Here is a 23,843-nt window from a genome sequence, read left to right as displayed (position 1 = left end):
CTTGGTTAGGTGTCTGTATCCGCTGATTTGCCGCAGATCCCGCCTCTCAAGGGTGAACAAACTGGCCGTCTACAAACAAATAATAGCACCTGCGATCCTCTACGCAGCTCCGGTGTGGGAATCATGTGCACAGACTCACAGGAACAAAATCCAGGTCGCTCAGAATAGAGTGCTGAGGATGCTTCTTGATCGTCCTTTCGACACTAGAATAACAAATTTACATGAAGAGGCAGGCATTGCCAAAATAGATTCCAAAATTAACGAAATTAAGATTAAATTTGCACAAAAATGTAATTTATCAGAACATGCTTTGATAAGCAATTTGTATATAGTAGGTTAGGTGTACATAGTAGTTGTAGGTTAGTTGTAGTAGTAAATAGTAGTTATAAGTAGTCTCCTTTTTCAAATTTTCAAACAAACCAATCCCACCAAGGTGGTCATTCTCTAAAACAGGCCTGATAGGACTAGGAACTGTAATTAATAATAATTGAAATTTCACAGGAACTAAAGTTGAAAAGACGCATCTGTGTCACTTGATAAGTTATACATGTAAACCACACAAATTCAAGAAATATAGATCATTTAAGTAAAAAAAATCATTACGTTAATAAAACTCATTACAAATCATATTAAAAGCAATGTGATAAGCTTTGAAACTTAAACGCTGTCCAGACTGGAGAGTTACAACATGCTATAACGGTTGACAAATAATTGCAACACAGAAACCACCATCAAGATAGCGCTATTACATGTTATAACTCTGTATTCTGAACGTACTATTAGATACTTCAAAAGCCTATACAGTTTTATGTGGATTGAAATTAAAACTTTCGAACCGATCTACATATGCAAAAATGTAAAATTTACGTGAAAAACTAGATGGAAAAAATTTATATATGTTTTCATTTAACTTCTAAGCGAAAAAAATTCTGAGTGTACTAGTTTATAGCTTTTTTGCATGGACTAACGTGTGTCATATTAAAAACCGCTGGGAAAATTGTTCACGGTTGTTTTTTTAAATTTAGTGTAACAATTCTAGAAAAGTGTCAATTTCGAACTGTAATTTTTTTTACTCTTTATTTGTTCCAAATTCAAAATAAATTACATTTAATTTTAACCTACCAGTTACTACCGTAACATACCAGCCTTAATTGTTATGATATATATCTAAGTGTTGTTACAAAACAATTCACATCTTTAAACTAAAAACTTAAACTAAATCTTAACTAAGTATAAAGGGAATTAATCGTTGCAATTGAGGATTGCAGCGATTTTCGCCTGAAATTATTATTTATTTTATTGGACATTTGTTCTAAAGTCTCAACATTCAAAATACTATGTACCTCGGTAGTACTGTACCAGGGAGGCAACTTCAAAATCATCTTCAGAACTTTGTTCTGAATTTTTTGAAGTGCTTTTTTCTTGGAAGTGCAACAACTAGACCATATTGGCACAGCGTAAAGCATGGCTGGTCTAAAAACTTGTTTAAATATTAGAAGTTTATTCGTCAGGCAAAGTTTGGATTTCCTGTTTATAAGAATTTGAACTGTCCATGGTTTTTAATACTGTAAGACGGGGTGACATTGGGCCAAAATTGAAATGCAATGCAGATATACCATCCGGGACTTCCATGAAAATGGTTTCCTTCGGGCTACCGTGGAGGAAAGCAGCCCACGCATCCATTTGGGGGAAATAGTATTGTCTGTGCACACCTCCTGCTAAAATTATCCTGATGGTTGCCAATCGAGCTGTAGGTGCATAGGTTTCTTCATAGTTCTGGCTTTGCTTCTGAAGATAGCCTTTTGCCACCAGACTGGGCCAGTAATAACTCCGAAACGAAGCATTTTCGCGACTTGGTGTCTTGGGCAAAGTTTCTCATCATAATAAGGACCATCTTTGACATCAGAGATGCCAGATTTGCAGACATGTCTGTGAATTTACAGACTTTTATTTTTTTCTCAGACATTTTTTTCGTTACAGACATTTACAAACTTTTTAGTTTTTTTTCACAGATATTTACAGACTTTTGTAATCAATGGAAAATTTTAAAATTTATTTGGTTACACTGTCTTACTCCTTTAATCAAATTACAAGCGCGTTGCATTTTGCAACACATATTATTTTTAGATGGTCTTAGTTATAGCACGGACAAACCAACATGAATGACCTTAGCTTTAACCATGAAATTTCTGACCAAAGCACACTACTGACATCTGGCTCCGTGTTCGCGGGAAATATTGAGCTAAGCCTTGAAACCGCATGCAAAAGTTATGAATTGGTTCGTGTCTGATCTATTCTGGACAAATTATTTTTGTGTTTTTGACAGTTCGGATCACTGCAAATTTAAATCGGCCGTTTACGATTTTCTAGAATAAGTCTGAATTAAGTGTCGTGTCGGTTTGTCGGTGGTTATAGACCAGTCAATGTGCTGCCATGTTGTATGTAACGAACATTTTCCATACAATTTGACGGTTTGTTTGGATACTCACGTTTGCCGGTCTATAACTTGACTGTCTATAGTCAATGTCACTGAAAAAGGGAATGAAATTGCACATTGTGATTCCACTCTATTCCATCTTTTTATTCGAGCACACTCCCCCCCGCGCAGTTTAAGTGCTGATCGAAGTTTTGTACTTGAATAAGAGTCGTAAAAATGTGGAAATCGTAAAACCAACTATTTCAAAGGATCAGGTATGCTATAAGTGTGTTTCATTTCTGAGTCTCAGTATTATATGTGTATAGGCACTGCTGGTCCAAATCATTTCGATGCTTCATCCAAAACCGCTGGTCAGAATCAATCCGTCAAAGATCCGAGTTGACCACCGCTCCTCGATTTCAGCCGTTACGCACTTTTCCTCTTCCATAAATAAATTTCAATGAGGTTTTATGGAAAATGAATATATATACTTGCACTAATCATTATGTTGAGTTCCATGTGATTTGAGGTATTGCGCGATGCATTTCGGCGCATGTCAGAATCTGTCAACTTCCCGGGAGTACCCGGTACATTTGAAAGAGGCCATTATGCTCATTGGGTCTGAATTTGTCCCCCATTGATCTTATAATAAGATTCTAATGTGATTTGAGGTTTCACATGATGAGTTTTCGATACATCAATCTTTGCGAATTCCCTAGTGGAATCTGGAATTCTTATTTTTGTTCATATCTTCGGAACCGTAATTCCGATAAAAAAATCAATTGCGATCAATGGGGATCTGCAACTCGCCTTCTTGAACTTGCTCCACTAGTCCAGCCATCTATGCGAAAATTTAGTGAGCTACACTTATACGAACCTACATACATACATACATACATACATACATACATACATACATACATACATACATACATACATACATACATACATACATACATACATACATACATACATACATACATACATACATACATACATACATACATACATACATACATACATACATACATACATACATACATACATACATACATACATACATACATACATACATACATACATACATACATACATACATACATACATACATACATACATACATACATACATACATACATACATACATACATACATACATACATACATACATACATACATACATACATACATACATACATACATACATACATACATACATACATACATACATACATACATACATACATACATACATACATACATACATACATACATACATACATACATACATACATACATACATACATACATACATACATACATACATACATACATACATACATACATACATACATACATACATACATACATACATACATACATACATACATACATACATACATACATACATACATACATACATACATACATACATACATACATACATACATACATACATACATACATACATACATACATACATACATACATACATACATATACTACAGAAACATTTTCCGATCCTGTTGAGATGAGTATATTGGTATATGCCATTCGTCTCTCCGGTTCTTGGAACGAAATTGTTTTTTTTTTCAAGTGATATCATAGTCTTTCGGTAAACTGTATTTGTAAAATCATTACAACAGTGTGAGTGTTTAGTGTTAGTGTTGCTATCTGAATCGTTTCAGCAACACTGATCCTGATTCATCAACACTTTTTAAGCACGTAGTGTTTATAGTCGTATTAATAAGCTTATAAATTGCTCTTTTGATTGTCGAGTTCTCCATATTTAAGTGGTGGAAAGTTGAATCTATCACTAAGCCGTGATCGTTCCTCCGCTACTGGCGTGCAAAAGAACCAGTACTAATTAACTAACGGATTTCCACATACCGTATGCGTGATAATGTTTGCACCACTGAGCAATGTCAAAATTAAAAAAAATTCTCAAAGATTGCGTTTTCGAGTTTGTTATTTATTCAAAGGGGGGATGTCTTAAACTATGTTAATCATCAATCGAGTTTCCACTTGCTGCAATTACGGCATCCACACGCTTCCGGAATGCACGGCAGGTTCTAATAATGTAGTCTGGATCCATTTCTCTCCAGGTACGGGTCAATGTTTGTCTGAGACTTGCTGCTCTAGGGTGGCGTTTAGAACAGGCCTTGGCCTTCATGACGCGCCATATTGAGTAATCCAGCGGATTAAGATCGGGGCTGGATGGCGGCCACATATCCTTCGCCCAGAACGGAAGATGTTCCTGCAACCATTTCTGAGTGCGGTTCGAGGTGTGACCCTTTTGACGGTCCACCGGAACACTCCCACGGTGATTTAAATGTCTTTTTGCGACATTTGCGCGTGGGACAAATCACGAATACGCTGCGAATATGGTGCAACTTTCAAACTATTGTCGTTTTCATGTAAATCATTTTCTTTTATACACAGCCTACTACAGTATGAGCTATAGGTTACGTGCATGCAAAAAAAAAAAAACCAAGGTGAAACGGGAACCTTATTTTTACGATGGTGCAAACATTATCACGCATTCGGTACATGGCATATAAGATCGACTTAAATTTGATTTCAAATGACTCAATCTCTAGGAAACGTAGTTTACTTGTACACTGAGTAAAATATTCGGAGCCTCATAAGTCTTTTCGAATATGACAAAAATCGACGAAAAATTTACTTATACACTCAAAGAATAAATTATATATCCAATGGAAAATATTCATTTGAATTTTACATAACTTTCATGTGATATAATCTTTAAATTTTTCGAACCTCTTAACTGAATCCCTATATGAAGAGCTTTGAGTGTGTTGGTTTATTTCCTTTCAATTCATAATGAAGTCCTTTATCCATCTCTTTGTTAGCCTTTTTTACCTCTGCCATGTGTTCCTTAAACCTTGTTTCCAAAGTCCTTTTTGTGTAGCCAATGTAGATATTATTGGAGTCTGGATAAGAGATTTTGTAGACTCTGACTTTTTCTAAGACATTTATTGAATATTTTGTTGATCCTAACAGTGCACAGTGGTCGGAGATGCCAATTTAGTGAACTTAATTGTTTTGTGATCAAACCGTTGACTTAATCCAAAAACTGTCTTCAGAAGAATTGTTTACAAAAACATTGCGCATATTATGACAATTTTCAATATTTGTCATGGCACACTATGAAAAAATTAAGAAAAATAACTTTTTTTGCAAAAGAGATAGAAGGGTAATTACTTGAGCAAACTTGTAGTACTTACAAAAATATGAAACTTTGTTGAAGACATCAAATTTTTATGACGAATAATTGTGAAGATATGAAGCGTTTTTGATGGAAACCCCCTTAAATTCAGTTTTTTATGTATAACTTTTTTTATAACAGTTTTTTAAGTAAGCAATGTTCTAAAAAAATGTAAACAACATACAAATACATATTTTTCTGAAGACAGTTTGTCGCTAAAATCATCTCTTTCAAAGTTAGAGTACTTTTTACATTTATTTTTCCTTAATTTCAGCTGCATATAGGGGAGAAGGTGGTAAACCGGGACACAGCACCAAGTGCTCTTTTTAAAGCTTAGACTCTGTACTACAAAGTAGTGAAGGTTTGGTTAGCGCCAATTCATAAGTGAGTGAATAGGGTCACGTTGAATGTTCACGTGTTTGGCCTTTTTCTATATAAAAATAACCCTGTCTCCTCATTTATGAACGGTAAATTACGGATTATATAAACAGATATTATCAAACTCATCCGTGAACAACAAGGAAATTTTCTGTATGTATGTATTAACAAAACATTTTCTAAGAAAAGCACTTTGTGTGCTTAGTGTACTCCAGTTGTCAATATATATTTTGGTTAGAAAAGAGTGAAATTAAAGCGGTGGTGAAAAACCCTATACCATCCTCAACAAGATACTGCCGACCCGTGCGAATTCAGTTGGTTAGTGAGACAACTGAAGCTACCCTCATAGAAAAAGAGTATGTGGATAATAAGTTCCAAAATTTTCGGCCAACAGAATTCGAAATCAATGGTCGTCGGATCCGAGTCGAATATAGGCTACATATGACCATGATTGATGGCAAAGTTGTTAATGCTGTTACCACCACCAAATCAGCACAGCGATGTAATATCTGCAAGGCTACACCCACTCAAATGAATAATATTCAAAATGTTCTTTTGCGACCAATCGATGGAGAAGTATTTCAGTTTGGATTATCAGTTCTCCATGCAAAAATCAAATAATAAAAATGTAATATAACGTTGTTCAATCCATTCAAAATTTGACAAATTGTTACAGATTTTTCGAATAATTTTTACACTTGGGCTACAAAATAGAAGTCAAAAAATGGAGATGTACAGGACCTGATGCCGAAAAAGTTAAAGTCCGCAAGCAGCTTATCCGACAACGCTTCAAACAAGAATTGGGACTTCTTATTGATATGCCACGCGGCAACGTGGGAATACTGCGCGACGTTTTTTTGTGAATGCAGCAGTTTCCTGCAGAGATTTTGGGTGTCGACCTGCAGGTGATAGAACGTTGCTCAACTTTTTTGCAGGTATTGTCTTCCGGACGAGAAATCAATGCATCTAAGTTCAAGAACTATTGTCTAGAAAAAGCTCAGTTGTTAGTAACCCTATACCCTTGGTTTTACTTGCCCGCCACGGTCCCTAAGATTTTTATGCACGGTTCAGACATAATTCTCCATTTCAATGTTCCTATCGGCCAGACCACGATGTCAAGCAGTTTTGGCGTGACTTTATAACAGCGATTTCACAAAACTGGACCAACTAAATTCTGTTTTATTTCTAAGTTCGAGTGGTAGTAAACGTCTTTGTGTCTGAAGAGGCACAAAAGTTGCAAAATAAAGTACTGAAAAGGTTCAGACTAGATCACACTCGAAAATCATCACGAGCTACAATAAACGGTGATCTCATGCGGCGAATATTAGTTTCTTCAGATCCACTAATTGCTGGTTTGCGTGTAAAATCTCAGGACAGAGAGTTTTCCGAAGATGCACAATTTTCGTTATATTTTTCAGACAGCGAAGAGGAAACAGATGAAAAGTGAAACATGTTATCATGTTACTTCTCAGAAAAATTATTATTGTTAAACTACAGATAAAACTACTAACAGCAAGATAATTATGTTCTTCTTGACTCGCGCAGATAAATGAAAGTGAAAGTAAATTCAAAAACCATTTTTAATCCACAATAACCTACATACTCTTCCTCACATGCACACTTAAATGGACACATACAGAAAATGTCCTTGTTGTTCACGGATGATAATCCGTAATTTACCGTTCATAAATGAGGAGACAGGGTTATTTTTATATAGAAAAAGGCCAAACACGTGAACATTCAACGTGACCCTATTCACTCACTTATGAATTGGCGCTAACCAAACCTTCACTACTTTGTAGTACAGAGTCTAAGCTTTAAAAAGAGCACTTGGTGCTGTGTCCCGGTTTGCCACCTTCTCCCCTATATGCAGCTGAAATTAAGGAAAAATAAATGTAAAAAGTACTATAACATTGAAAGGAATGATTTTAGCCACATACTGTCTTCAGCAAAAATATGTATTTGTATGTTGTTTACATTTTATTAGAACATTGTTTACTTAAAAAAACTCTTATTAAAAAGTTATACATAAAAAACTTAATTTAAGGGGGTTTCCATCAAAAACGCTTCATATCTTCACAAGTATTCGTCATAAAAATTTGATGTCTTCAACAAAGTTTCATATTTTTGTAAGTACTACAAGTTTGCTCAAGTAATTACCCTTCTATCTCTTTTGCAAAAAAAGTAATTTTTCTTAATTTTTTCATAGTATGCCATGACAAATATTGAAAATTGTCATAATATGCGCAATGTTTTTGTAAACAATTCTTCTGAAGACAGTTTTTGGATTAAGTCAACGGTTTGACCACAAAACAATTAAGTTCACCAAATTGGCATTTCCGACCACTGTGCAGTGACGTCAGCTGATTTGTCCTGCTGCTGAATACTAAATCTTGGTCAAAACTTCAAAACATCGAACTGAATGGTTTGGTAATGTTTTTGACGAAATTCGTTTAAAACCCTCAGTTACTGGTGTAAGAGTTGTCAAAGTACGCCTTAAATGATCCCTTGTTCTGCTTGAATTGTTTTTTCTTGATACCCATTAAGTCTAGCGATTTCAAAAATGTGAGCGATTTCCTTTTCCATTCCTCATTTCATGTGATATCATATGTAATTGGGAATTGTACCACAAAATCATATGAACCTTATGTGTCAAATGAAATTTAAGTGATTTATCATATAGGACTCATGTGATCACATGAATGATATGTGAAATTCAGATAGATATCGTTGGTTTTGTTAATGGAGAAATATTATGTGTATCCAAATGGAAACTACATGAAAACTTTTTTCCGTGTACTAATTGCATATGTACATCGAGATGTTGCTCATATTAGAAAACAAATTCCTTTAAAAGCTCCGAAAGCTTTACTCAATCTATGAGTTAGCTAAGTTTTCAAGAATATGAGTGAACTAATCTTTGAGTCGACCTCATTTTTCGTGCAGCCGTAACTTATCGTTTTATTGATTGCTTTTAACGTATACGGTGTAAATGGATGCATTCCCAACTCCAATTAGGTTCAATTCGTTAAAAGCAGGTCTTTTTTGGTCTAAAATGGCTTTTACTGACATATCAAATTTTGCATCACACGCAAGACTTTTTGCGGCCCAATTACAAACATTTCTGAAATTCATAGACATTTTTCGCAGACTTCTGAAAAACAAATCTGGCATCTCTGACGATTGTTCACTTTAACGGCTTCATGTAATTTTTTGCTCAAGTCAATGAATTTTGTAACAAAATAAGCTAATACAAAAATCTGCACATGTTCGTCACTGACAATTGACATGGTTTGCCCTGACAATGACTGTTAGCACAACTGACAACTGAGTGACCAAAGCCGAATTTTAAATATCGCCGTATTCAACCACAATGATAACAAACTTGTTATCAATTTGATATAAAACTTTTCTCGGGCCGCTGTACTCTCCTTCCAGCACGCAACTCCTTCAATTGACAACCGTACAGAAAGTGATTTTTCATGTTATTATTCGTCCTACGTCCTCTGTCACAAACAGCTACACCATCCGGCAGCGGCTACCCCTTGGAATCCCCCTTCCGGTTTCCCTGCCAAGTGCGGCTAAGGACATCGCCATAATTGCGACAATTTTAATTGCACTCGGCACTGGTTGTTACCATTTCTATCGGCGCGGCAGTGGACGTGGAGCTGATGGCGTTTGGAGCCGACAGGCACTCCTCAGTTGGTGCTCTAACTACCACTACTACATCAATAGCAAGATGGGGGAAAAGTGCGACCTGGTGGTACCTTCGCTGTAGATAACCGCAACCATAATGGGTGGACTGGGTGAAATTGCCACCTCGTGGTAGAAATACATAGTAATCAACAGTGGTGAGTAGATAATGAGGCAGTGATGCCAATTTGTTCAAGAAATATATTAAGAATAAGAGAACGATGGCGTTTTAGAATTAATCAGAAGGAAAGCCCTGCTCTACCTGAGTATTTGACGTAGGTTTTTGCAACTCAGTTGAACCAGTATACCATGTGACGACCGCAACCGCCACTCAACTAGGAAATGTATCAAAACCACTCGAGAAAGAAATAATCATTACCATTTCGGTTTGCTTCTTGTTTAAGTGTGGCTTGCAGGATCTACCCTCAGAATACCATGGCAGGATTTACACATGAAAAATAAGCAAAAGATCTATTTAAATGTTGGTTCGTGCGATTGTGGAATCAGGCTATTGAAATATCTCCATGCAGACCTGGAATTCTCCAGAAATAAGTCAAGAGAATTATTTTGATAACCGGTTTGATATTTTATTCGCACCGACCAATCGAAGCTATTGCTCAATTTTCATCGATCAAATAAAACCCAAATGTGTTCAGTGTTGCATTGTTTTGTAAAACGTATTCGTACATTAATATATCAATCCAATACACCGTTCTCGCGTTGGTTTGCTTTTTTGCTTTTGAAAGATAAGATTACAGTCGAATCGGAATCCACCATCAATATTGGCTGAATTGACCCCGACGAAGACGGATTATTCTAGCTTTTGGAGATAACAACTAGGTTTCGTTTTGGCAATATCAAACGATTGCTGTAGTACCAATAGCAGGGGTTGAATAGGTTTGATAATTTGCCTTGGACGATTGATTAGATTAGCGTTTATTGATTGCTCAAAATAAGTCAGCTCGTGCTGTCCGAACTCTGTTTCGGGGCTTTGTGAATGGTAGTTGGCACGTACTTTCCACCAATGGATTTTTATTCAGGAGTGTTGAAGCAGTAAAGGCAAATATCTGTATCTGTAAGATGTGACAAACGTAGAAAAGTGTGTTCAGGATGAGATATTGAGATGGATGAATCATGCGAATTGAACTGAGCAAACGATTGGGTGTAGGGGATATGAATGCCTACCCGGTGAGGTAAGACGGACCCCAGCCAGTTCTAAATGAAATCCTTGAGATAATTGTAAATGTTCATTACAGAATAGATTAACAATAACATGATTTTCATAGTTGGATATTCTTTTTTCTCTGTCCGGGACCTAACACCCCTGCGACCAGTAATTTGATCTATTATAGTATATCCCGTGCCCTTAGTTTAGTGCATGTCGTATTACTCCATCACTATTGAGAAATGATGAAGTATTCGATTTTTTTACAGTTGCCATTCTTGCATTTATCGCAAGGATCCGACTCTAATTGAAAGGTCCCGCTATTTATACCCTTCGGAGTGTTGAAACACCCTCCAAAGACACGCCCCTTTGTCAGTCAAAATTGGATTCCTTAGCAACAAAATTAAGGGATGACACCGATAATGACGATGCATCAGAACCCTAGTCTTAATCACTTCAAACTAGGGAACAACGAATAGAAGATTAGGAATCACATAGATGAAGACTAATTAACTCATTTTTTCCTTGTTTCAAGATCATCCTCGGTGAACAAATCCGAGTCTTGTCACTATCAACAAGGCATAAAAAGTAACAAGGACTTAGATATGTTCCTTGGATTACTGAAAAATCCTGTTCTCCTAGTTTGAAGTAGTCAGGACTAGGAATCGGTGGTAGATCTTACATCCCGTAACGTACCACGAAAGGTGATCTACCCACGTTACGGGGCATAGTTAGAGATGCTTAAAGTCAAATATCAGACTTGAAATGGTCATTTTATGCGATAGATTAGGAGATGAAAGAATAGAGTTGATAATTCCGTTAGAGTACGGTGTTAAAAATTGTAAACAAAACAATCTTTAAAAAACATCGGAAAAGTGCAGATAATTTTGTTCTTTTGTCTTAAATTCGTAGAAGTTTGTCATACGCATCAGACTTAAATACTTAAACTACATAGAAGCTCAGGAATTTTTGGAATAGTTTAAATAACTTCTTAGAACTTCAGGGAACTTCTGTTATTCAGAAAGCTTACCATTTGTAAACTTCCTGGAAGTTTGGAAAATCCCATTTAATTTCAGGAACCTACCCAGAAGTTCAGGTATATTCTACAACATGTTGAGGGTCTTCCCGTATGTTTGAAGAAATTCATATATGTGCTGAAATTTTGTTATAATTAAGAGAGCTTAGCAACATTTGTAACTTGGATAATGTTGAGGGAGAAATTTTTTTTTCTCATAAATGTCTTCATATTTGGCATCCCTGGCGCGGGTAGCATAATGAAACTACAAGGACTTGAACTTGTAATTCCCATTTTGAAGACATAGCACAGGGAGTTAGCTTGTTATGCTGGTTTCTGCCATAACACAATTTTGCGAGTTGTGTTGAAAACCCTCACCTTTACCACGGAGCCACAACCAGGGCTCCACAAAGTCACTTTCAATCGAAAATCGTCAAGCGACGATGAAGCTATCAACCATCACTTTCAATTGAAAGTCATTCTGTTTTCTCTTCGAGCAGATCCCCGTAAACATCAACAGAACCAGTTTCGATCAGTTTTCGTGCTGTTTGTTTTTACTTGACTCGTGTTCATTTCTTCTTTCATTGTCAAATGAACTTACTATTGCATGCATTGAAGCGAAGCTGTTCGATCCAAATTCGTGCAGTTTTTATGACTTTTGTTGCTTGTTCACTCGGTTCATTTCGGTTCAGATCATCGTCGGGTGGGTTGTTTACCCATCAATATTAGCATTTTTTTTTAAACGTGGTGACGTCTAGAGATCGAAAATTGATATGTGACGCCATTTCGAAATCCAAGATGGTGGCTTCCAGTTTAAGAAAAAGTGGGAAATGCTGTCAAATACCCATCATTATAGGTATTTTTGGAATCGGGATGGCGTCTAGAGGCCAGAAATCGATATCCGATGTCATTTTTTAATCCAATATGGCGGCTTCCTATTTCAGAAAAAATGGGAAATGCTGATGCCGTCCCATCAATATGGGTATTCTTGGAATCGGGGTGACGTCTGGAGATTGGAAATCAATATCCGACTAGTGCTGGGACTCGGATTATCCGGATATTTTTAGTTTTCAATTTTATTAAATTTTGAAAATTAACAGATCTACCATTCCACATCAGGTCACATGGGCACCTTAAAACCAAATTTTTGACAAATATTTAGAACTGTAAAACAGAAAACTGTTAAAGGGAGGATAAATTTGAAATTCCACTATCCGGATATCCGCATAATTACTATCCGCCTGATAACCATCTCAACGTTTTCTCAATTTATTTTATTTCAATATTCGGCAAGAGAAAGCATGATATTCTGTTTACTGAATATCAATTCAATGATATTTCATTTGTTTGAAAGTAATTTTAGTAAAAAAATTGAAGTATGCGGATAGTTGAAGTCCCTGCTTTATATCCGACGCCATTTTGAAATCCATGATGGTGGTTTCCGATTTGCGTAAAAGTGTAAAATATCCTAAAATATGGTTATTTTCAGAATGGGGATGAGACGTAGATGCCGAAAATTGATGTCACGCCCTCTTTAAATCCATGATGGCGGCTTTGGTTAAAAAACTGTGTGTCCGAATTCCGAAAATAATCATATTGTAGGGTATTTGACACTTTTTCTGAAACCCTATGGCCGCCATATTGGACTCCAACATAGAATCGGATATCGATTTTCGGCAGCTACGGGTTATCTCCGTTCCGAAAATACCCATATCTTAGGGTATTTGACACGTTTTATGAAACTTGATGGCCACCATCTTGGATTCCAAAATGATGTCGAATATCGATTGTCGGCATCCCCGTTCCGAAAATACCCATGTTTTAGGATGGTTGATACTTTCTGAATCCTGATGGCCACCATTTTGGATTCCAAAGTAACGTCGAATATCGATTTTCGGCACCTTCGCGCCGTCCCCGTTCCGAAAATACCCGTATTGTAGGGTATTTGAGACTTTCCCTGACCCCGATGGCTGCCATCGATAACAAGAAACACGATGACTCACACGAAAAAGATATTGCTCGAAATGAAGCGATTCTGCGGAGAGTTCATTTTCTTTTCTTTGTTTCGAAAATGCAGAACCCTGGCCACAACACAGTAATACCTTGAGCACCCTACAAATCGGTGTATCATCACAGACGGTCAACTCGCAATCTTCATACGAAATGACAAAACACAGTTCCGAAACAGAACTATCCCAATGTAGTAGTTTTTCCGAAACCTGGCTCGGTCCTGATATTTCAAACTATGAATTTTCACACAACTATATGATCAATCGCTGTAATCGCAACGCCTCAGCAAGCCGATTTTGACGTGGTGGAGGTGTTTTGGATGGAGTCAGAAATGTTTTGTATAGTGCCGTTGTTTAGATTTCTGGTAGAAAGCGTTTGGAGCAAACAATCGTTTCGATCAAGCTTCCTTTTGAACTCTTCGTTTGCTCAGTTTATCTCCATTCAAATTGCGACAATTCACTGTATGAACAGCACTGTGCATGTGTTCAAATAATGTTGGAACAAGCCCGAGATCGTAGTGTAGTTGTTGTTGTTGGTGACTACAATCTGTCGTATTTGCATTGGGATGTTGCTGATAAATTGCGATGCTTGCTACCTACAAATGCGTCACCTGAGCATGAGTTAACTGCGGTTAAATCGTTCTTTGCTAATGGTACACACTTAGAAAAATTGATGTAAATGTAGGTGCTCGAAGACTGACATATACGAGCGTCAATTTTGACATAAAATTGAGTCATAATTGTCGCAAAATTCAGCGCAATCAAACGTACTTGTCAGTCTCGGAGCACTTAATTTTACATGACATGTTTGCAAGGGCGTAGCCAGGTTTCGAGCTAGGGAGGGGCGAAAAAAAAATTACCATGGAAAATTTGGCCGAATGCCATTTCACCGAACGCCATTTCCTCGAAAGCCTTTGTGTTGCCGAGTTTAGGGGGGGGGGCAGTCGCCCCCCCCTGCCCCTATCTGGCTACGCCTATGCATGTTTGTTTACGTCTCATCCTTTATGTCAAAGATGGATTCCGTCACGTGAAAGATTAGGTATTTCTAAGTGTGTATGTATCAGATGAATGCCAATGTGAATGGTAGGATTCTGGATTTGGTTTTCACTAGAGATACCTGTGGTCTCGAGCTTTTGGAGCCTCCGTCACCGCTACTGCGTGTTGATAATCATCATAATCCGCTAGTGCTGCTGATTGAAACTACGAGTGAAAGAGAAATTGTTCATGCAGTTGCGTTGGACTTTGATTCCAATCCATGTGATTTTGCGGTTTTGAGCTCCATAATTTTATGATTTCCTAATTGGTTGCAGTGCGCCGGTGAAGTCGAGGGGGCCTCATAGCCTAGTCAGTAAAGGCACGGTATTATCAAGCCGGAGGCGGCGGGTTCGATTTCCGGTCCGGTCGAGGGAATCTTTCGGGTTGGAAATTTTCTCGACTTCCCTGGGCAGAGTATCATTGTGCTTGCCAAACAATATACAAATTCATGCATTGGTATTGGCATCGAAAGCTCTCAATTAATAACTGTGGAAGTGCATTTAGAACACTAAGCTGGGAGCACGCAATAAGCTAATATGCGCTAAGCAATAAGCTTGAAATGCGAACAAGAAGAAGAAGAAAGTGCAGGTGAAGCCGTTTTGACCTTCTGAAATAACCTCTATGGGATTATCATTGTAGTTGTGCCTTTGAAACAGCGGGTTGACGTCCACAGAAAAAGTCAATCTTGGTGGAATAACCAGCTTTAAAGGCTTCAAAATCGTTTACGCAGGGCAAGGAAACGTTATTTTCGTTCGAAAAATTAACAGCACAAGGCTGAGCCAACCGATGGAAACTAACGATATTAAATTGGCTCACTACTTGACTAGCCTATTGGTCTCAAACAAATTAATTAAATTAGAATGGGGTACTTCTAGTCGAAATTCTAGTACTACACTATGTTTGTTTTGATTCACTATGAAAGTTTGACCGATAAATGAGGGGTTCGTGGATTTTCCTATGTTTCGAGGGGTGCATCGATTAGCATGGGACCAAAAATAGTACCAGAGCTGAGCAAAAAAAAAATGAGCACGTTTCTTCGGGACCTTCTTGTCTTTGAGTTACCTCTATGGCTGAACTGCGTTGCTTAGAAAGCGAATATAGGGTTTTTGATCTAATTTCCGTCCTACTAAGCACAACTCGTGCTTTACCTCTATTTTCTGAACGAGTTTAAACAAAAAATGGAATATTTCTGTCAAAGATGACTTCTAAATTTATTCACCTTTCTATACGTACCGTTGGATTTGATAAAGAGTCACAAATTGTTGAGATATTGTTTAAAATCTAACACTGCTTCTTGATTCTAAATTCGTCTTACGAGTTTCAATTCCGTCCTAACGCATTGAAACGCCATTAGATTTTCTTCGTCCTACGGATAAACGTAGAAAAAGGGGATTCGCTAGGAGCGCTTCTTTTGTTTTGAGAACAATGAGCGTAAATATTCATACAATGCGCTCTAACAGGATTTATGTTGTAGCTAATGAACTAACGCATCGGAACAAACCTATTATTGATTTGTGTACAGTGAAATCATTGATATTATTGATATTTTCTGATCGATAGAACGGAAATGGGCGATTACGACGAAGTAGTGCTCTTCCCTAATGCTTTCGCTGCTACATTCATCGCACCGAAGCAAGTTTGAAACGGGACTTAAAATCGGTTTGCGCATATGTGAAGAATCGGAAATGGACCAGAGGACCTCTTCGGTATCAGGGAGACACAGCCGATTTACGCTCGGACTATGCAAATCTGTTCCCGGCGTTCTTTCCGAATGTGAAAAGTAACAACTGACCACATACGTCTGAATCGTACTTGAACAACTTCTCTCGACAAAATCCCAAGCAACCAAAAGTTCTGCATTCAACGATAAAACTCCCTTTCAAGTTCCACAAAGTTTATATAAAATTCCAACAGAACCTTCAAGTTCCATAAAGTTCGAATAAAGTTCTGACAGAATTTTTAAGTTCCATAAAGTTCAAATAAAGTTCCGAAAAAAATTTCTTCTCAAACAACCAAAAGTTTCACATTCCACGATAAAACCCACTTTCACGTTCCATTAGGTGCATATAAGCTCCCAACAGTACTTTATAGATACTTTAGAAAAATAAGGAGATACGCTGTCTGTGCGTTTTTTTTATACGAAGACTAGTAAATAATAATAAAATTAATATTAAGAAAAACACCCCCAAAATGTCGAATAAGTTCTTATTCACAGAGACCACCCTTAAAATCTCGCCATTCTCTGCTTGATCGTCATAGGAATGGACGTTTTGAAAAAAAAAAAATCGATGTTAGTGATTCGATTTTAAAACTGAATATTAAATCAACCCTCAAAAATAACGAAAGAAAAAAAAAATCGATTCGAGGCAAATAATTTTTTATATAGGGGAAATGACGGCTTCGGCATGCCAGACTTTTTTCGGCAACCCAAATTGAAACACTATTTTCATGCATGAATGCATGCAAACGATTCTTTATGCTTTCAGCTTCAATTTGACTATATTTTTACCACTGAGAAAAAGCAATCCAGCAAGGTTTTCTTGAAATGAAACACACGCACTACAAATTGTAGCTGATTTCGAGTTGCCGATAATAGAACAGCAGATTTACATGCAGTTCAAATGGAACGGTTGCCGAAGAAAAACTGGTTGCCGACAATACTCGCTCTCACTAGAGAAGATTGGAGCTTTGTAAAAGCGTTTCAAAACAGCTTTTGACAATTCTTTCGACTGAAATTGTTAGAGCAGCTGGCAGCAAAAGATTTTAAACAAACCAATACTGCATATGTGTGCGTTCCTTAGAGAAAAAGGCTACAGAAAGAAGGTCGCTGCTTAGGTTGCCGAGAATACGTAAATTCCCCTATTTGAATTACGCTTTATAATCTTCTATTAGACGAAATACTCCTCTTCCTGTTGTTTTAGTGTATGTGTGTGAGCATTTATTTGTATAAAACCAGTTCACAAAAGTATTTGCACTCTATTTAAATATTGACACCGAATTATTAAGAAATATTGCAAATATTTAGATTATTCAACTTCAACTCCATATCTGAGCTTGCAAAATTTTCTACAGGTATTAAAACTCACATTTCCAATGTATTTTTCTTTGCATCAAGGAGTGCGTGTTTTTTTAGCAGACAAAATCGCTGGATGAATTAGAAAGAATGGGTCCAAAGTACGCATAACATAAAAAGCAACAAATAAATAGAGCGCAAGATTGAAAGGGTGTTTAGTTAAATTTGAGTACCATGAAATTAAAATCGCTTAAGTTTAAATAAAGACATATATTTGGGATGGTGAAATACCATTTTGTTTTGAGATTCTCTGCTTGATCGTCAAGCAGTTCAGTTCGGTGTTAGCTCGGTCTCTCGAGTTGTTTGAAAAGTTCGTGGTGACAGTGTTCGCGCTCTCTCTTTCGCGGGTTGTCTTGCGTGTGTGTGTGCCCCGAAATGGGGAAGCATCGGTCGCGAAGCCCGGCGAAGGTCCAGAACCCCGGTGAAGGAAGCTCCGGTGTGCCTATCTCGAACAGGTTTGCTGTTCTCCCCATGGATGGGAGTATCCAGCCAGCTGTGTTGGAAAAATGTAGCAAGAAGAGGAAGAAGAATCGAGGCCAGTCCGATGTCACTGCGACGAACGCCAGCGACATCGGTGACTTCGGCGACGCCATCGGCAACGAAAATTCTGCCGGCCCGAGTGCGGCAAAAGTGAAGCTACCTCCATTGGTAGTGAAAAATGCCCATCTTAATGAGCTCATCGCAGACCTACCGACGCTGGGCGTTAAAGCCGAATACTAGTTGGGCAGAGTCGGCACCAAGGTGGTGCTCCGTACCAAAGCGGAGTATGACTTGGTCGTCGCCCACCTGAGGACTTCCAAGGTGGAATTCTTCACCCACGACATTCCCGGTGAGAAGCCATTCAAGGTCGTCATTAGGGGCCTACCAAACTTCGACCCAAAGTTTATCGAAACTGAAATCAGAGACCGGTACGAGCTGGCCCCAAGTGCCTTCTATCGGATGACAAGGAAGGACGAAAATGTGAAGGCGTATCCGGATAGCCTTTTCCTGGTACACTTCCAGAAGGGAACGGTGACGCTCAACGCGCTGAAAGCCATCCGCTCCATCAATTCCATCATCGTCCGCTGGGAGCCATACCGTGGCGGCCATCGTGATGTGACTCAGTGCCAACGGTGTCTGAACTTCGGACACGGCACCCGCAACTGCAACATTAAGCCACGCTGTGGCAATTGCGCTCAAGACCACGCCACTTCCGACTGCCCTGCGGATGGAGCCGTGGCGTTAAAATGCGCCAACTGTGGTGGTGCTCACCAAGGTTCCGACAGACAGTGCTCCAAACGCGAGGACTTCAAACGCATTCGAAAACAGGCGGCAACTAACAACCAACCAGGACGCAAGAAGGACAAAGTCCCGGCATTTCGGACGGAGGATTTTCCGCCTCTTCGTGCTCCTCAGCAAAGGTAAGCGAATTCACGGGTGCATTCAGCTCAAGCAACTTCTGGTGATTCTGCTGGCCAAAGCTCTCCATCCCCCCCTGGATTCTGGAGACAACCACCAGCGCAAAACTACAACCCCGATCTGTTTTCAGCGGATGAACTGATGGAAATTTTCGTCAACATGACCGGTGGTCTTCGTAAGTGCCGCAATAAGCCCGAACAGATCCAAGTGCTCGGTAAGTTCATCATCCAGTATGGTGTCTAAACCGCTAACCATCGCTACCTGGAACGCTTGCTCTGTAAGAGCAAAACAGATTGAGCTTGCCGACTTCCTCCGCAAGCATAGCATCGACGTGGTTCTTCTAACCGAGACCCATCTTCTAATCGAGACTGAGGCCGTTAGTCATCCGGTTTATCGCTGTTTACTGCCCACGCCAGTGTACTTCAAGCAACGGACTATAGGAATCAAATTCAACAACGACCTGACCGCCATCACTTGTACTAGCTCCCGATTCATCGTTGGGGGCGACCTTAATGCCAGCCATGAAGCTTGGCGGAACTACCAGTTGAACCGGAATGGGTGTCTATTGTTCGACCACGCACAACATGGACTGTACACTGTGCAGTTTCCAGACGAACCAACTTTTATCTCTCCGGCGGGAATTCCCTCCACCCTGGATTTTTTTTTCCTGTCGAACATCGGACTATCCAAGCCGGAGGCGCACAACGATCTCAGCTCCGACCACCAACCGGTGGTGACTGAAGTCGGTGTCAACGTGGTTCCTGCTAGAAGCTGCCTGCGTAAAGACTACCACCATGTCAGCTGGGTGCAGTACGGACGAATGGTGGAGAGCAACATCGATGGAAATCCACCGCTCGACACCGTAGATTACATCGACCGGACGTTGGAAGGACTTCAACAGGCCATATCCATGACTGAGTGGTCTGCCGAAGTAACCTATCTCGGGATGTTTTTCGCATGTAGAGAAAACTGTAGTCATGTGTTCTGCTTTGGTTGGGTGTCTGTATCCGCTGATTTGCCGCAGATCCCGCCTCTCAAGGGTAAACAAACTGGCTGTCTACAAACAAATCATAGCACCTACGATCCTCTACGCAGCTCCGGGAATCATGTGCAAAGACTCACAGGAACAAAATCCAGTTCACTCAGAATAGAGTGCTGAAGATGGTACTTGATCGTCCCTTTCGACACTAGAATAACAAATTTACACGAAGAGGTAGGCATTGCAAAATAGATTTTAGAATTAACGAAATTAAAACTAAATTTGCACAAAAATGTATTTTATCAGAATATGCTTTGATAAGCAATTTGTATGTAGTAGATTAGGTTTATATAGTAGTTGTAGGTTAGTTGTAGTTGTAAATAGTAGTTTTAAGTAGTCTCCTTTTTCAAATTTATAACAAACCAATCCCACCAAGGTGCTCATTCTCTAAACAGGCCTGACAGGACTAGGAACTGTAATTAATAATAATTGAACTAAAGTTGAATAGACGCATCTGTGTCACTTGATAAGTAATACATGTAAACCACACAAACACAAGAAATAAAGATCATATAAAGTCAAGTCTTAAAATCTCGATAAAGGCCTTTATTTCGGATGTAACTGGATTTTTAGATTTGAAAAACCCATTCACCACTAAAATCGTCATAAGTGCCTTATTCACCGAGAAAAATGGATTTGAGGTTTGGAAAACCCAAGTATCCCTAAAAAATCTCTATAAATGTCCTTATTTACGCAGAAACATGAATTTTAAGATTTGAAAATCCCATACATTCCTAAAATCTCGATAAAGGCCTTTTTAAGGAGATCAATGGAATTTAAGATTTGGAAATCCCAAACACCCCTCTTTGAATTTGCATATGAAGTTTCGCGGTCCCAACCAAAAATTCACCTGATCCGTAGTCTTCCAAATTCACATCCGGTCCACCGTTCCTGCACCTGAAATCTCTTTCGGTGCAAAAGAAATTCTACATAGTATATTATTTAGGTATTGAGCCAAAGCTAAGCTACCTCTTTAATATGAGTCGCACGATTACCATCGTATCGCTATCGATGGATTAACTTATCGTCTGGAGGAATATCGGCATTTTTTTTTTCGATAAGAATCCAAATCGATATATAAGCCCAATAGCAACCCATCCCAAAGGTAAATTTTTACCGTAAGTTGTGTGCTGAGTATCCGTCAGGATGCGACTGTTGATAGTGTGTGGTCTTATAGTGTCGGTCGGCGTTGCCGTCTGCCTAGGGTTCGGTTTGGACGTTCGAAATGATCACGAACATCATGAACTGGACTGGTGGGAAGGTGGAGTGTTCTATCAGATCTATCCACGATCGTACAAGGACAGTGATGGGGACGGTGTTGGGGACATCAAAGGAATCACGGAAAATCTCGAACATCTGGTGGAGCTCGGCGTCGATGGAGTGTGGTTCAGTCCGCTGTTTCGGTCGCCAATGGCTGACTTTGGGTATGACATTTCCGACTTTCGGGATGTTGATCCGATTTTCGGAACGATCGAAGATTTGGATCGGTTGATTGCAAAATCGAAGCAACTTGGAGTGAAAGTGATTTTGGATTTCGTACCGAATCATAGCAGTGATGAGCATGAGTGGTTCCAGAAGGCGCTAGAGGGTGATCCAAAGTATCGGGAATATTACACGTGGCGTGATGGACGGGTTGTGAATTCTCAGGAGCAGCCACCAAACAATTGGGTAATGTGCTGACGTTTATAGATAAGTGTATAAGAAGTTACAAATTCGTTGTGCTAATTTTAGGTTGCCGTTTTCCATACACCAGCCTGGACGAAACCAGTTGGGCAGTCGATGTACTATCTGCACCAGTTTGATAAGAAGCAACCGGATCTGAACTATCGCAATGAGGAGGTTAAGAAGGAAATGGACGATATGATTAAATTTTGGTTGGACAAAGGGGTGGATGGGTTCCGAATTGACGCAATCAATCACGTTCACGAGGATCAGAAGTTTGATGATGAGCCTGTCATCGACGAGAACTTGCCTCTGTCGTATGAAAATCTTGATCACATTTATACTAGGGATTTGGTAAGTGATCCGCTGAGCTTAGCTGATGCCGATTTCTAATGTTGCACATTGTTTAGGAGGAAAATTACGAAATAATCTATTCTTGGAGAGATCTGTTCGATTCGTACAAGCAAGTCGACAACCATACGCGTTTCATGATGACTGAAGCTTACACCTCTTTGGAGAATCTGATGAAATGGTTCGGACAGGGTGACCGTCGTGGATCGCATATGCCGTTCAACTTCGACTTTGTCATGGATATACGCAACGAATCCCGAGCAGAGGACTACAAACGGTTAATCGATGGGTGGATTGCAGCGATGCCTGAGTATGGAACTCCAAATTGGGTGCTGGGAAATCATGACCGTCCTCGGGTGGCTTCCCGTTTCGGCAGAGATCGGGCATCGGGAATGGCCATTCTAGAGATGTTGCTGCCTGGAATCGCTGTGGTGTACTATGTAAGTTTACCCTTAACACTATCGTCTCTAGCTTAAGTACAATCGTCTTTCTCTCCACCCATAGGGCGAGGAGATTGGTATGGAAGACAACCGGGACATCACCTGGAATGACACGCAGGATCCGCAAGCTTGCAACACCAACCCGGACGTCTTCCAGGAGCACACCCGCGATCCGGTTCGTACGCCATTCCAGTGGGATGACTCCGCGAATGCAGGATTCTCACCCGCAGACGCCAAAAACGACACTTGGCTTCCGGTGCATCCCAACTATCGGGAGCTGAACCTTGCAGCCCAGAAAGCGGCTCCGAAGAGTATGTTCAAGCTGTACAAGGAGTTGATTCAACTGCGTAAGGAACATACCTTCCGTCACGGTGATTTAAAAACATACTCGTTGATCAATAATGTGTTTGCATTCACCCGGCGCCTGGTTGACCACAAAAACTACGTAGTCGTGGTGAACGTCAACCCGAATGAGGTCAATGTGAACCTGAAACATTTGAGTGATGACATGACCAGAGCTAAGGTGGTGATCGCATCACTGGACGCGGAGTTACAAAAGGATGATGAAGTTGAAGACGTGGAGAACATCGTTCTCGGAAGGTACAACGCTGTGGTGTTTGAAACAAGCGGAACTGCTGTGATTAGGATGTCTATTGCGCTTCTTTTGGCGTCAGTTTTTCGTTTCGTTTTTGTTTGAATTCGTTGGGTAACTGGATGGAGAGTTCCATCACGCAATAAACTCTGATTATAAATTACATTATCAAAAAGGAAATAAGTCATTAATATTCAATCCCTTCCAAATCGATTCCAATCGAAAACAGCAATTGCAAACCGTAGCTGTTGACTAACAGCCGAATCATACCAGCATTGTTCGTCACTTATCAGCCACTTATCTCCGAAACGTGTTCCCAGATAAGCGGGACACTATAAAAAGCCTAAA

At 39.3% G+C, this 23,843-nt stretch overlaps 3 protein-coding genes across 9 annotated transcripts in view; 2 read left to right on the top strand and 1 right to left on the bottom strand.

Annotated features, from left to right (window-relative positions):
• Window positions 1-9,935, top strand: part of LOC135709870 (maltase 2-like) — a 39,040-nt gene extending 29,105 nt beyond the window's left edge. The window contains exon 7 of the mRNA XM_065232303.1: window positions 9,543-9,935. Coding sequence (XP_065088375.1) covers window positions 9,543-9,801 — 259 coding nt within the window. The 3' untranslated portion in view covers window positions 9,802-9,935. The remainder of the gene's footprint in view (window positions 1-9,542) is intronic.
• Window positions 1-23,843, bottom strand: part of LOC135709868 (dual specificity calcium/calmodulin-dependent 3',5'-cyclic nucleotide phosphodiesterase 1-like) — a 714,199-nt gene that overhangs the window by 326,612 nt on the left and 363,744 nt on the right. The window lies entirely within an intron of this gene.
• LOC135709901 (maltase A3-like) lies at window positions 21,597-23,600 on the top strand. The gene is made up of 4 exons (XM_065232348.1): window positions 21,597-22,118; window positions 22,182-22,466; window positions 22,523-22,903; window positions 22,968-23,600. The coding sequence occupies exons 1-4, from the start codon at window positions 21,597-21,599 to the stop codon at window positions 23,598-23,600; spliced, it is 1,821 nt and encodes a 606-aa protein (XP_065088420.1).

Source organism: Ochlerotatus camptorhynchus, unplaced genomic scaffold (genome assembly GCF_037179485.1).
Source record: "Ochlerotatus camptorhynchus isolate MF236.1 unplaced genomic scaffold, CSIRO-AGI_Acam_v1.1 ptg000367l, whole genome shotgun sequence".
Classification (NCBI taxonomy): Eukaryota; Metazoa; Arthropoda; class Insecta; order Diptera; family Culicidae; genus Ochlerotatus; species Ochlerotatus camptorhynchus.
The sequence above is the reverse complement of the archived record's forward strand: the minus strand, read 5'-3'. Positions and strand labels throughout refer to the sequence as shown.